Source organism: Polypterus senegalus, chromosome 12 (assembly GCF_016835505.1).
Source record: "Polypterus senegalus isolate Bchr_013 chromosome 12, ASM1683550v1, whole genome shotgun sequence".
NCBI lineage: Eukaryota > Metazoa > Chordata > Cladistia > Polypteriformes > Polypteridae > Polypterus > Polypterus senegalus.
In genome coordinates, this window is record NC_053165.1 from 12,973,624 (window position 1) to 12,989,025 (window position 15,402).

A 15,402-nucleotide genomic window follows, 5' to 3' on the forward strand; every position below is an offset into this window, starting at 1 on the left:
TCCTTTAAATTTTGTTTGGCAAACTCCAGGTGGTGGGCTGTCATATACCTTTTACTCAAGAGTAGCTTCCCTCTAGTTATTCAACCATAAATGCCTGATTGAGAGAGTCCTGCTGAGATTGTCATCCATCCAACAGGTTCTGCTATCTCAGCAGATGATTTCTGAACCTCTGTTAGTGTGACTGTTGGATTCTTGGTCATCTCCCTGACCTTTCTTGCCCGGTTACTCTGTTAGACCAGGTGGCCATCTCTAGGAAGAATTCTAGTGGTTCCAAAGTTTTTCTGTGTCACATTCATTGCTGTCACTATACTCCTGGGGACACTTAAATAGTTAGAAATGGTGAATTTCCCCTTGGGATTAATAAAGTATCTATCTATCTATCTATCTATTTTACCCTGTCTGCCACAATTTGATTGCAGGGGTCTACATGGTTTGGTGTTTTTCCAGACATGCAGTGTGAATTGTGGGACCTTATTTACAGAAGGTACACATGTGCCTTTCTAAGCAGTGTTCAGTCAATTCAGTTGGCCACAGGTTAACTCTAGTCAAGTTCTAGAAACATCTTAAGGAGAATTCAAGCAAACCGAATGCACTTGACCACAATTTGGAGTGCTATAGCAAAGGGTCTGAATACTGATATGAATGAGAGATTTCAGTTTTGGATTTTAAGTACATTTGAAAACCGTTGTGAAGATAGTTTTCAATTTGTTGTTATAGGTTATTGAGAGTAGATTCATTGGCAAAAATGCTGAATGTATCCACTTGAAATGAAATCTACAACACAATAAAATGTGCAGAACATGAAGGGGTCTGAAGACTTTCTGAATCCACTGTATATATAGAGTATACATAGAGTATATATAGAGTTATAGCTATGAAAGGCACGATATTATATAGCTTAAACACAAAACATAGTTATGAAAGGTATACAAAAGGAAATTCACTATATTAGATATACAAATGCATATGGCACTATGTGCAATAGATAGATGTGAGAGAAACTCCTCCTCACCTACTGTAGCGGCAGCACAGAGCATAAACTGTAGTGCAAAACAGTAAAAACTACTACATAAGTGCAGGACCCAGAACTAAACACACAATATAATAATAAAGATATAATCTAAAGAAATACAGCTTCTAATTATAACTGACGAAGTGAAGGCAGGCACAATGGAAGAAGGTGTTCTATGGTCAGATGGTTGGGTATAAACAAGGGCCCCGGTAGCAGCCCTTAGCTCACCATGGTGTAGTGATCATAATAATCTCCAGTTTTGGTATCATCTTGCCACTTTTGACTAGGAGAATATGTCCAGCTGCTTGTCATAGACAGTAAAGCACCTGAGGGGCTCACTGTGGGCCAGTTTTTACAATATATCTTTATTGCTCACCAAATTCCAGGATACTGTCCAGATGGATCTCCAGGTATTTGTAGGCCTTCTCTCCTATTACGTTGACTGATCTCTGGAGGTCCCTGGAATACTGGGAGTACTGGTGCAGTTTATGAAAGGCACTATATAAATTTCACAGTGATTATGGACTGATTATATACACTCTGCCTGGTGGTAAGCTTTGGCTCTTATAATTTGCAAGTGAACGCCATAGGTGCCTCTCCTAAATCTGTAACCGCCATTTATTTGACATCATATTGATTACTGCGCATTCCCAGAAAATGCAAATGAAGGCCTTGAGTCGATTGTTAAACATTCCGGAAGACTTTAGCACAGCAGGCGTATTAGTAAATGTATATGGTAGGTGAGCATCCTTAGTACTGTGACTTCCTCTTCACGGTACAGCCTGATGCTCCAAAGGACCGTTCTGCATCATTTGATGGTCCCCACCTCTCGAATTGGGGCAGTTGGTGACAGGAGCACCCTTGGAATCTCTCAGCTTTTCACAATTTCTCCCCACCTCAGCTACTTTCAAACTCTTTTCCCGACCTTTGTGACCGTGACTATTGTGAACCTCCTGGAGGTTCTTTATGCTGCTGCCGCCTTGTGGCTCCAGTCTGCAATTGTCCTATCATTTTTTTCAATTTAACATGGAGACATTGGGCAATAGTTTGCTTTTCTCTGAAAGCCTTCAGACCAACACTTGTTTCATCTCTCAAGTTTTTCACCAGGGATACCAACCTTTACTGGCGCCCAGTTAACCCCTTGTTACTCGCTAACAGGACAGATGTCAAAATGTGTTTTAACATTTCATCTATAGGTAGAGAATTGAATGAACTGGCTTTTTGTGCTACACACCAGCTAACAAGTGATTTTTACCATTTTGAATTACAAAGTGGGCGGCACGGTGGCGCAGTGGTAGCGCTGATGCCTCGCAGTTAGGAGACTCAGGTTCGCTTCCCGGGTCCTCCCTGCGTGGAGTTTGCATGTTCTCCCCGTGTCTGCGTGGGTTTCCTCCCACAATCCAAAGACATGCAGGTTAGGTGGATTGGCGATTCTAAATTGGCCATAGTGTGTGCTTGGTGTGTTTGTGTGTGTCCTGCGGTGGGTTGGCACCCTGTCCAGGATTGGTTCCTGCCTTGTGCCCTGTGTTGGCTGGGATTGGCTCCAGCAGACCCCCGTGACCCTGTATTCGGATTCAGCGGGTTAGAAAATGGATGGATGGCTGGAATTACAAAGTTACTTTGACTAAAAATTGGCAGACTTTGGACATGACACCTTCTGCTAGACTGCGTGCCACTGCACATTATCCATGTTTGCTACCAGACAACTGTTATATTGGACAGCTTTTTCACCAGTCACAGCTTGGGCCTGCTTCTCCGTAGTTAAAGTCTCTTTCTTTAAGTGATATATGTAAGGCTTTTGGGGTCTTCTGGGTGTGTTTGTGATTGGAAGGTGCTGCTTAGGGTCTCGTATTCATGCAGAATCATTTTCCAAATGTGTTATTTTAACATTGCACCTTTTGTTTTGCAGACTGCTCAGTGAACTTGAGTGGAACCGGGAAGTACGCAATCGAAGGAGTCAACAATGTGAATATTAGCCAGTACGCTTGTGAGAATCAAGTGTTTGCAACCATCCACTGGACACCAAGTCCCCTGGGTAAGCATCTGCTTATGTGGCATAGTCACATATATTATAATTAGTGTGGCCATGGAAGGTTTACTCAAGTCTTCAGATCACATGTCATAATATATTGGAAGTAAAGCAATGAAGCAAGTTCTTTCAGTAGACTAGTAACTAGCAACCCATCTTTTTTTTTCCCATTTTCCAGTACCAACTCATAGCAAGCTGGATACTATCCTTGTGGAACTGAAAGCCAGGCTAGAACCAAACCCAAAACAGCACATCAGCCAACCACAGAAAACACTCATAACACATCCTGATCGGGCTGATATAGGGATGGACTGTTAATAATTATGTGCTGTGCATCTTATGCATGTATTGATTAGACAAATAATACAATACTGATAAACTTATGCACTAGTAAAACAAGAGAATGTTTGGGGTTAGTTAGCATCTAGCAATTACTCCATTATTGGTCCTAAAATGCAACAAAGTGAGAAAAATGCACAAATACCACAGCAAATGACAGTCTGGGTTCTATCCCAGCAATTGTAATTGCTCACTACATAACACAAGAAGATCTTCCATTTGAGCACTAGACATACTAGGTGTCTAGCCTTTCACGAGAAGCAGTGCTATGCATCCAGGTTGTATTTGGGGCAAATGCCACACCCATATGTAATCACTTTGCTTCAGCTTTAGGCACATTTTGGGAATTAAGGACATTTAAGATGTATAATGAGTGAATAAAATGTAGTACCTGCTCTCCTGCTTGATTGCTGTATACTCGGTTTACCGTTTCTGAGTAGGTTAATGATTAATGACACATACAGTCAGTCCTGGTTTGAACTGTTTGTGATTATTGACAATAAAACACCGCAGCCTGACACCTGGGTAATAGATAAACGGGTAGAGTTTAACAGGGGATATTATAGGTGCCACTGTAGTGTAACCTATGACAAAACACCCCAATGACAAAACAGGATCCTTTAAGAATCATCAGTCAATTTAATATAGATGGTTTGGAGATGCTAAAGCCTGCTTAGATACAGCAGCTCATCACAGTGGCTGGACTGGCCAACTTCAAGTGGCAGGTGACGTGACTTTGTGCGGCAGAGGTTCACACAAGCCAATGGCGCCACTGATTTTAACAGGCAGTACATTCAGGTGAATGCCGCTGCTGCATACATGCGACTCTTATGATCTATTTTGTCGACAGAAATGGTTACTAGTCAAATAAAAAAGGCTATACTAAATATATAAGCAGGAGTGACCTCTTCAAGGTAAACTCAAAGTAATCCATAATCAAAGTCACACAGAGTATTTCTTTGATGAGTTTTTCAATACTAGTTTTTGATAATTCATAAGTTTGTACAACGCCTTCTATTTTAATAAAACTAGAACTTTTCAGACATATTTTCTTGAAGAAAAAGAGTGCCAAATTTCAATAAAAATCGGTCCACTGGGACTCAAGTTGTCTTATGTGGACAAACAGACAGACTGATGAGGGGACGACAATGGATGTTTTTCCACATTTTATGTGAATGCACATAAAAAGGGAATTGCATTAAATATGTCCAAGTGGTTAACTAATCTCTCTCACATTTTGGACCTTAGACTAATAATCATCCAGTAGTGGCATTGTGGACTCGGCACATAAATATTTTCTAAAGATGTTGAAACTGGATCACAGGAGAGGATATGACTACGCAGAGCGCGGGTATCATTCTCTCTCTCTCCTGCAAGCCCCCAATTTCTGTCTTTGTAATGATTGTTGGCTCAGGTTTCCTGCACCTTGTTGTATTCGCTCAGATTTTGTGTCGGACAGCTCCCAAATGAGCCTTTTTGATGTTTTCCTGGAGGAATGTGCAGTGGAGAGATCCTTTGCTTTCATGTGCTGCAGTCCCATTGAACAGGTAATATGAAGCCCTCCATCACCCGCACAGGACAAAGAAGGCCTGTTTTGTGCCTGCGTTCAGGTTAATCTGTGCTGTTGCAGCAAGTCTGGGCATTGCTATGGAGTGCTGAGCTGAAGATGGGTCCAAGCCTCCCTCATGCTCCCGCCCCAGTACAGGCAAGAACAAACAGATCACTTTATTTTGGAGGAGAACTGGTCGAGCTGCTTCTGTCTACCTTCTTCCTGGGTAGGCACGATACGATCTTGAGGAGGGGGTGGGCACTGAGTTTCACTGGGACGGTCTTTGAACTTTTAGAGCTGTGGCAAAGGGACTGGAAAGGAATGCATTGGCGGAGCTGAGTAATTAAAGGTGAAGCGATGACTAACTGGCACTGGCAAGCACATGGAATTCGACTACAGGTGTTCATTATTCCATTTCTTCCGGCACCTCCACAACCGACTAGAGCACGACTCCTAATCCCCCTTTTCTGATAGTTTCTCTGATAAAGTGAAAAACAGAGCAGCACGTAATCCTCACTTCAATCACAGCCACGTGTGGCTCTGGACTGACCTGCTGCTTGGACATAAGAGCAGATTGTTTGCTCTGGAATTCTTCAACTCCTGCTCTTATCGCTAGTTCCTTGTCATCATTATTATTACAATTTCATCCTCTCTCAGTCAGGCAAAGACAGTCTGGCAACCAATTAACTAGCCATCTGTGACCCAGTTCACCACACTTCTGAGATTCTGTTAGTCTGGCATGGTCATGAAGTACCAATAAAAAGCACATTTTAGGTAATCTCTTCCTAATCATAATTATCAGCCAAAAATGATTTTATGCAACCACCTCTGTTCAGTATGCAATAAATAGGGACAGTGTGCTGTTCTTTAACCTCATCAAACCTGCAGCCAGTGCAGTGCTGAACATAAATGATCTTTATGTTGAATTTAGATATTCTTTTTGTTCCCGAGAGCATTTCCTCCAATGTGAGGCCAGGTCTGGTGTGCATGTTTGCCAAGTATGGGTAGCAGTGTATGACCTCTGTTGTACATGTGGGTCTACAAGGCACTTTCTTACCTTTCACTATTGCTTTAGGGCAGCCGTTATGCCCCCCCACCCCCTCTTTAGTGGCTAAGCCATTTCAAGTTCAAATTTATTGTCATGTGTATAAAACATAATGGAGCTAGAACATACTGACAGCAGCCGTATAATAGAAACAACAGGCAATGAATGCAACACAAACAGTGACTACAATGACATACATTAAAAGTAACATTGGATGACGCTGGGGGGAAAAAGAGTAAAGGTTATTCCCACACTGGAAAAAAAAAAAACTAAGGTTGAGGGCACAATGTTTTACCTGTGTAGATTTTGTCACCTGTGCCCTAAATGCAGTGTTTCTAACTTTCTTTTGCTTTTTTCAGAATGGGGATTAGCTTTACTTTTTTCTTTTTTGAATATACAAACTGTTATGTGTCTACCTGTGTGTGTTCCCTGGCCTCTATTTATGCTCTCTATATGTCTTTTTGTAGTTATTTATTTTTGTTAATAGTCTTCTGTTTATATATTATTATGTTTCCATGTGTAAAATCACATTCTCTTATATGCAATGTATTTTGCAGGTGGCACCTCAGCAGGCGGGGCCACCCCAGTATCATTACTCCTGGCCCCTCCCTTTGGTTATTTAAGTCAGCTGAGAAGGCTCAGGAGCCAGAGATCATTTGTTTATTGCAAAGTTATTTAAGTGTTACTAGTGGAACACGCAGACCTCCGGTCCTCAAATAAAAGACAATTGAAATGGGTATAGTCCACCATTATAATGATAAACCCGCATGTGAATTTTGAGCATGTAGGCACCATGTTGTAGGGAAGTACCAATAGAGATGGCAATGATAAGGAGTTGTTGATATTGTGTTACTTGTATGTGCTTGCGTGGTACTCAAGTAAAAGGGAATGGAAAAATCACTCGGAGAATGGTGTATTGTGGAAGTCCAAAACAGAAGAAGTATCCATCCATCCATCCATTTTCTAACCCGCTGAATCCGAATACAGGGTCACGGGGGTCTGCTGGAGCCAATCCCAGCCAACACAGGGCACAAGGCAGGAACCAATCCTGGACAGGGTGCCAACCCACCGCAGGACACACACAAACACCAAGCACACACTAGGGCCAATTTAGAATCACAAATCCACCTAACCTGCATGTCTTAGGATTGTGGGAGGAAACCAGAGCGCCCGGAGGAAACCCACGCAGACACGGGGAGAACATGCAAACTCCACGCAGGGAGGACCCGGGAAGTGAACCACAGGTCTCCTAACTGTGAGGCAGCAGCACTACCACTGCGCCACCGTGCCGCCCTAGAAGAAGTATTTTATTAAAATAAAAAAGAACAGAGCATGGAAAACACAACGACAAAACAAAGCAAGAATGAAATGAAACATTAACTGAAAAGTATGAGGCACTATGTGTTCTAACAGCATTGGTCCCATGTAAAGGGGGCAGTAAAAATAAAGAAGATGTAAAGTCGATTTATTAAAACTAAAAAAACTGCCCAAAAATTTGGCATGAAAGGCAAAAATAGCCAGAGTTGTTATACAGTGGGGTCGAATAAATGTCTAAAAGTTAGCAATTAATTTAACTCACTTAAAAGCAACATCTTCCATTGGTCTGTTTCTTTCACTTTGCAAATACAACATCATAACAGGTAGTGTCTGTCAACCCTACATAAGCCAGTTTTGGACTTGTACATTCACCAAAAATGTGACAGTAATTACTCTACAAACCTATAAACTCTGTAATTCTAAAACACCATGAAATGTTCACTAATGAAAGGCACTGTATAAAACTAGTCTTCGTGTTTTGGTCCCAGAAATAGAAGAATCAGAAAATTGAACCACACGCTGGTGTTAACCAGTTAGTAAGAGCTGAACAAACCAGAACCCAAGATGAATATTGATTTAACTGTGTGTTTAAACAAATCTGTATCTTTATGTGAATGTATTATGTACAGTAATTAGTAATTTGTAAAGCTTGTAATTTTATGTTACCTTTGAACTTGTTACAGCACTCTGAGCCTGCACCCAGTGAAGAGTGCCATTCCAAAATAAACATAACTAAATTCACCACATCATATACTGTACAGTATGTCTGATAGCCTTAAATTGGATCATTAGATGTCAAAGAAAAGAGAAAGATAGTGGTGTAGATTATCAACACTGGCATGGCTGAGCCTCTTCTTCCCCTATTTAGGAATTGAACACGTAAGAGGATTCCGGGTAATTCTAGAAGAAAAAAATCAGGAGGGCAAGCAGTGCCAGCGTCTCCTACTGAAAGAGCCGAGGCAGCTAAACTACACCTTCAGGACTGTGGTGAGTACAAGCCTATGGCTGCTTATCTCCAGATAATATTGGCAATGAGGACTCTGCAGAATGTAGTGTGCTTATGTGGAGGACAGATCATTCCAAACACGTGCCCAGTGCCCAGATTTACTAAGCGTGTAAAAACACAAGTAAGTGCTGACTCCCCAGAGTTTCCAGGTATCACATAATGAATGTAAAAGTAGAGACTCAGACATGGTTGCCTTAAAGGTGATGTAAGAGACCAGTGTGACTGTGTTTAACAATCCCTGGCAACAGAAACCCATCTAGGCTTTTTTTAATTTACCACTCCCACAAGCTGCTTTATAAAGCAAATGAGAATGCAATACAAAAAATCAAGTCAGTGAAAGCTTTACGGAAACTGTGGCAGGAACTACGGACATCCAGTCATGTCACGGCAGTTTCATAGTCCTTCTCCCTAAACAGCCTGAAGCATGGACCTGACATGACATTCCCAAAAAATGCCTAATGCAATTCAGGGTTGGAGTGGGTTGGAGTCTAATGGGTTGGAGACTGGTGTCTTACCACTCATGCACACTCTCACTCTTTACAGTTTACCTTGTGAACTAATGGTAAAACAGGGAGTCAGTCTTAGATTGAAAGGCTGGGTTAAGAGAGAAAATCCTGCCACATTGCTATTTTCCACTAGAAACCTTAGCTAACTGTCATACAGATGGGTCACAGCAATGGCTGGAGAAGGAGGCCTGTATGTGCAGGTATATTTTAGCAAGCTTACTTTCTCTTGCGGCTAACAGTTCTCTTAAATTTGTAATTGAACACCCACCGTAATATACTGTATGGGAGTAATTTCCATCCATCCATCCATTTTCCAACCCGCTGAATCCGAATACAGGGTCACGGGGGTCTGCTGGAGCCAATCCCAGCCAACACAGGGCACAAGGCAGGAACCAATCCTGGGCAGGGTGCCAACCCACCGCAGGACACACACAAACACACCCACACGCCAAGCACACACTAGGGCCAATTTAGAATCGCCAATCCACCTAACCTGCATGTCTTTGGATTGTGGGAGGAAACTGGAGCGCCCGGAGGAAACCCACGCAGACACGGGGAGAACATGCAAACTCCACGCAGGGAGGACCCGGGAAGCGAACCCAGGTCTCCTAACTGCGAGGCAGCAGCGCTACCACTGCGCCACCGTGCCGCCCATTGGGAGTAATTCATCAAACAGTATTCATTTTATACAGTTCCTATCATAACTAGCCCTTCACAAAGCGATGAATACAAGCAGCTTGATGTGAACAGAGAGTAAGATGCATTAATGAAAACTGCTTTTGTTTAATTTGTTCTCAGAAAATGGAAACACAGCCTTTTCCAAACCTGAAATTTGAGACAGACTATCTGGTGACAATTGTGCCTTTCCCCTCCATTAAGAATGAGAGCAGCTACACTTCTCATGCCTTCAGGACAAAACGTAAGTGGCCGTATTATGGGGTGTGGTTAATAATGAGTGTTGGATTGGGGGTGTGTTTGGGCTTTTTTTTTTTCTTTTCTGAATCTTTTGAGTCATTTCCTTGGTGGTGTAATTTAGACATCCATTTGGATCTTTTCAGATTTGAAAATGATGCTGTATAGTGCTTGTAAGATTAACTGATTAGGCTAAGAAATAAATGCCTCCTCATCTAAACTCTAAAACTACCCGAACTTGATTTATTACGTCCCACATTATAAAATGTCCTTGACACAATACCCCTCTAGAGGCTAAAAATGGTGAGACAAAGGGTTATACATTTATGGAGGCATTACTGTCACATGTGCAGAGTAGAGTGAAATTCTTTAATGATTCTGATAATTAGTGGCAACATGTCACCATGAACAGTGATCATAACTACATTACCTCAAAACGTGTGCCTTCCATCCATCCATTATCCAACCCGCTATATCCTAACTACATGGGTCACGGGGGTCTGCAGCCAACACAGGGCGCAAGGCAGGAAACAAACCCCAGGCAGGGTGCCAGCCCACTGCAGACGTGTGTCTTACATACCTCAAATATCTCAGAACACACTTGTCATTGCCAATTCAAGTTCAACCCAAAAGCACATAAAACATATCTACTGTATAAAATACAGCTTAGACTAGAAATACAAGCTAGAAGTTTGAAAGCATTAATCCGGTTTATAAGTACATTATTAGTGTCTTTATAGGTTGAATCCCTTCCACTACTTATTGTGTACATTTACTCTTGGTATAATTACCCAGAAATGTATTGTCTGAAACTAATATAAAATGGAAGAAGATTACAGCTACCCTGTGTAGTTGTGTAAATGGGTTCAAAACTGACTCAAACACAGGAAGCAAAGGATTAAGGTACAGGGGATATTATCTGAATTAGGGGCTGTTGAAAGTGGTGGCCCCCAGGGGTCAGTGCTGGGGCTGCTGCTCTTTTTAATGGCTGACAAACGTCATGTCTCAGTGGCCTGGGTCAACCCATGATTTATTTTGAGGCAAAGTAGCTTTCACTGACATGACGTTGCTGTACATGTTGCCTGGCTTATTGGTAAGGTAACTGGCTGAACCCTCAGTGTTTCATATTGGCCTGTACTATTCATTGTAACAGTAATTATGTTATTACATGTGCCAGGTGATACTGGCTACCTGCTCAGACCATGATGCCTTTGTGCCCTCAGAGTGTAGAGCGAGAGGTGCTATAATGTCACACGTGATCTTCTACTCTCCATTGCAGAACATACCCAGATACTGGTGGCAGGGCCACAATGCATCAGGAGGGAGATGCCACCCACCTGGCCAATGAAGTTCTGCAGCATTGTGATTGCTCATGTATGAGGTTGATTAGCACGTTGCATAAATGGATGTTTCAGTGTGGGATTCGAGGAATATTCATGTACACATATTTATAATGTGACTGTGATTTATAAGCAGTAAATTGCATAGAAATGTGTGAACGTCAGGTTTTATACATCTGATTTTTTTTTTGTGCATGCATTTCAGGGTGTGCATAATTTCCATGCAAAGTTTTTATAAATGAGGCCCCACATCTGTGTCACATATTGGTGGAACTGGAACTGCAGTATGAATATAACCTTATTTTGTTTTCAAAAATCAAATGCAGCACTACAATTGGTTGTCAGGCTGTCATGATGTAACAACAGCAGAGTTGCCATCAACAAAAATAGTCCTTTTAAAGTCATTAGCCCATTGGTATTTCACAAGTCTGTTATCATCTCTTCATGTTTTACTTATGGAACCTGTTACAGGTGTAAATAAATAAAGGTTCTTTCTGGAATCTCGACTTGGATATTTTAAAACGGTTCCCCTATGGCACTGCCCTGAAGATCCACTTTTAGTTCCTGTTGGTTACGAATGTAGAAAGCTTCAGCACATCCCTGTTAAAATTCAACAGGGCATCTATTCACAATCCAACCTACTAATTTCAGCTCAAGGTCACAGGGGCTAGGTGCTATCTTGGCAGCACCTGGATGGCACACCAGTTCATCCTAGAAAAAGTCAGTTTTCTTAAAACTAAATCCACTTGGCAGTTAAAACCAAGCTTCAAAGGATCAAATAAAAAGCTACCCTACCCAGGAAAACGTAACTACCAAAGTTCAACTGTGGCTACCACTGACATACTAAAGAAACTTGCTATCTTTGTAGACAGAGGGGGTAAGCTGGCACAACTTTTTAAGCTATATCTCCATTTTCTTCCTTTCACACAGCTTGCGATGTGTTGCTGCAGGCCGACAGTCTTGCGTGCAAACCATGTAAGTTCCTACTCTAAAATTTCAGCATGGCAGAGAGAGTGACAGGCCAAAGTTATTGTATGGACACCTGGTAATTGACTAACCATACTTTTGCTTTACAGTGTGGAGGCCAAAGAACATGAGTATTTCTCAGGATGGTCCCAACCTGCACGTCACCTTTGACCATGCCCCTTCCACCTTTGGCTTTAATTTCTATTATCTGCATTATAAAATGGAACATGAAGATGTTTTCAAGCAAAAGGCCTGTAGAACGGTAGGATCTGAGGATTAATGTGTGTGTAATTGGCTGAGAGTTGACTCGGCCAGAAAGCATTGGAAGGAGCTGCTTTTGGATTAAATGTTTTGACTGACTTCGGAATCTGTTGTGTGTATCTGCAGGAATACAGCACTGACGTCACCACTTGTACCCTTTATGACGTGTCACCAGGGATATACACAATAGAGGTAAGGGCCAAGCTATGGTCATGGATTTGACCACCAAGGAGAGGCTCGACGTATTAGTGCACCAAACATTAATGACTATAGCTCTAAAGGCTAGCCATGGAAAAATATTTGGGGCTGGAAGGTTGCCCAATTCATAGTGTTCCAGTGGCTGTCAGTAATAATGGTGCAGGGATAAGTAGCGGTGGATTTAAGGAGCATTGAGCGAAACATTTCTGTTAGTGATATCCTCGTGCTTGGTGTTACCAGTTTAATAAGTGGAGTATGACATGACTGTCTTTTGTGTTGCAGCTGGCTGATAACACCAACACCACTAGAAAAAGCAGCATGTTCAAGGTGAACCAAGGTAAAGTCCGTAAAACACTGCTGTCTGGTTTCTTGCTGCTGTCAGTTGACACTAAATGCAACTACTTTATTTTTCCAGCACATTCTTCCTGGGCTGGTCCAATCAGAGCTGTGGCCATCACCGTCCCCCTGGTTGTCATCTCTGCATTTGCCACTCTCTTCACTGTCATGTGTCGGAAGAAGCAGCAAGGTAGGAGTATGGGGAGTATTGGGATTCACATTATCTGCTTAAGGTATTTCCACGCTTTATTCTGCTAAGTAGCTCAAGGATTATGCATACAGCTTATAGATACACAGTACATATAGAGCTAAGAAAGTGTAAAATTTGGAACAGAGCTTCTGGTCCATGTTGAATCCATTGTGTCACGCTGTTGTTTATATTGTCTTGTAGTAGATGACTGAAAAAATTGTCCCATCTCATCCCATGTTAACTTAACTTTAGACCCAGAGAGTGGGGAGGATGCTCCAATAAATTCAATTTCAATATAATGCTCACAGAATCCATGCAGGCTTTCAGTGTTAACCATTATCTGACTGAAAAGCTCACATTGCAGACGGGCACCCTGCTGCCATGAAGGGTTATGACCGATAGGCAGTCTTAAGTTCACTTCCCCTTAATGTCTATGGGTGTCCTCAAGTGCATTATTCACCATTTAGTTGAAAGAATTCTACTTTATTAGTGTCTTCATGAATTTTGAAGATGTCATGTAGGTCCCATCGCAGCCTCCTCTGGTTAAGACTAAATCAGTTTACTTCTCTGAGCCTGTCAGAATAGAGCATGCCTTTAAGTCCCAGAATTCACTTGGTTGCTCTTCTCTGCAGAGCTTCATGTGCTGCCATGTCTTTTTTTTTAAGCATTGCGACCAGAATTGCACACAATAATTCAGATGCCGTCTCACTATTACATTATATGGTCTAATCATAACGTCCCTTGATTTATGCTCAAATCTAACATTTTATTTGCCTTTTTAATCGCATTTGCACATTGCTTAGATGATGAAAATGTTGTGTCAACATCCATCCATCCATCCATTTTCTAACCCGCTGAATCCGAACACAGGGTCACGGGGGTCGGCAGGAGCCAATCCCAGCCAACACAGGGCACAAGGCAGGAACCAATCCTGGGCAGGGTGCCAACCCACCGCAGGACACACACAAACACACCCACACACCAAGCACACACTAGGGCCAATTTAGAATCGCCAATCCACCTAACCTGCATGTCTTTGGATTGTGGGAGGAAACCGAGCAACCGGAGGAAACCCACGCAGACACGGGAGAACATGCAAACTCCACGCAGGGAGGTCCCGGGAAGCGAACCCGGGTCTCCTAACTGCGAGGCAGCAGCGCTACCACTGCGCCACCGTGCCGCCCGTTGTGTCAACATAAACCCCTAAATCCTTTTTGTTAGAGGTTTCTTCTAGTAGGAAAGTGTCTCCCATGTTGTATTTATAATTGATGTACCTTTGGCACACATGCAGCACTTTTCTACATTAACTCTTTGAGGGCTGAATATTTTTTACAAAAAACAGTTTCTGAAAAGCAATGGTTTTACACAGAAATCTACATAAAATGTCTGTTGCTGCATGCTGTGGCTGCCAGTTTGCCAAGAATGTGCGGCAGGCTTGCTGCCAGGCTGTCTTCACGTGGCTGGGAAAGCAGCAGCGGTCACGGTCGCAGTGCATTACAATCTGGTTTCTATCTCTTATCATTGTTAAGTGGCAGTCCTCCCTGGCGAACATTGTCAGTACAACGATTAGCTGGGGACCAATCAGCTGAAGCTGGAACCTCACATTGGTTTTCGATCATCTGTATCAAAATCGAAGTCCGACAAGTCATAGTCCAGTTCAGAGATAATAGGCAAAATGTCGTCCATGGAGTATTTTGCTTTACGCATTCGCTTTGATCTCTCGCCAGACGTCAGTCCCATTTTTGCTGTTGTTTGCGCCTTGCTACTCATGTCAGTGCAGGAAATCTCGATCAAATCAATGAATCTAACATTCCTTCAGTCAACGAGAGTCCAACTAAGACATAACACTTGGTTTTGTCACCGTTTACAGCTGATTACCATCGTCAACTCCTTCTTTTGACAAAAGTCGACATCAGCCCCGAAAGAGTTAAGCTGCCTTTTCTAAGTGCTTGCCCCATTCTGAATATTTTATAGTATATATTTTATGTTTGTATGCTTGGTTGTGAATATTTGAAATTGTTTGTTTTTGCTGCCTCCTCAGTATCGACTGTCCCTTCAAGTTTAATATGATCTGTGAATTTCACGAGTTTACTAACTACACTAAATTCCAGTATTATAGAGACCATTTAAGACACTTTTTCTATTAGCATTAAAAGAAATTCTCATATATGTACAGTAATGCAAAATTAAAACCTTTCTAGGAGAGTTCTCCTTGAATTATTTTTTGTATCATTAAGTGGGGTATCTCTTTTCAACGATTAACAGTTATTAATGGATTAAAGGATTTTATTATTGATTACAAAATGTGGTGACAACATGCATCCCTTGTTTGGCGTTAGTTATTAAAGACGCTTGGAAAAATCATGGTGAAGAAAAGGCCAAGTTTAGAAACATAA

The 15,402-nt window shown here is 42.0% G+C and overlaps 1 protein-coding gene across 1 annotated transcript in view; it reads left to right on the top strand.

The window, feature by feature from the left end:
• The window catches only part of il17rd (interleukin 17 receptor D), a 73,826-nt gene that overhangs the window by 48,858 nt on the left and 9,566 nt on the right, over positions 1 to 15,402 (top strand). The window contains exons 3-10 of the mRNA XM_039770986.1: positions 2,922 to 3,047; positions 8,160 to 8,278; positions 9,602 to 9,722; positions 11,986 to 12,030; positions 12,132 to 12,283; positions 12,409 to 12,474; positions 12,763 to 12,817; positions 12,896 to 13,006. Of these exons, the coding sequence (XP_039626920.1) occupies positions 2,922 to 3,047; positions 8,160 to 8,278; positions 9,602 to 9,722; positions 11,986 to 12,030; positions 12,132 to 12,283; positions 12,409 to 12,474; positions 12,763 to 12,817; positions 12,896 to 13,006 (795 nt within the window). The remainder of the gene's footprint in view (positions 1 to 2,921; positions 3,048 to 8,159; positions 8,279 to 9,601; positions 9,723 to 11,985; positions 12,031 to 12,131; positions 12,284 to 12,408; positions 12,475 to 12,762; positions 12,818 to 12,895; positions 13,007 to 15,402) is intronic.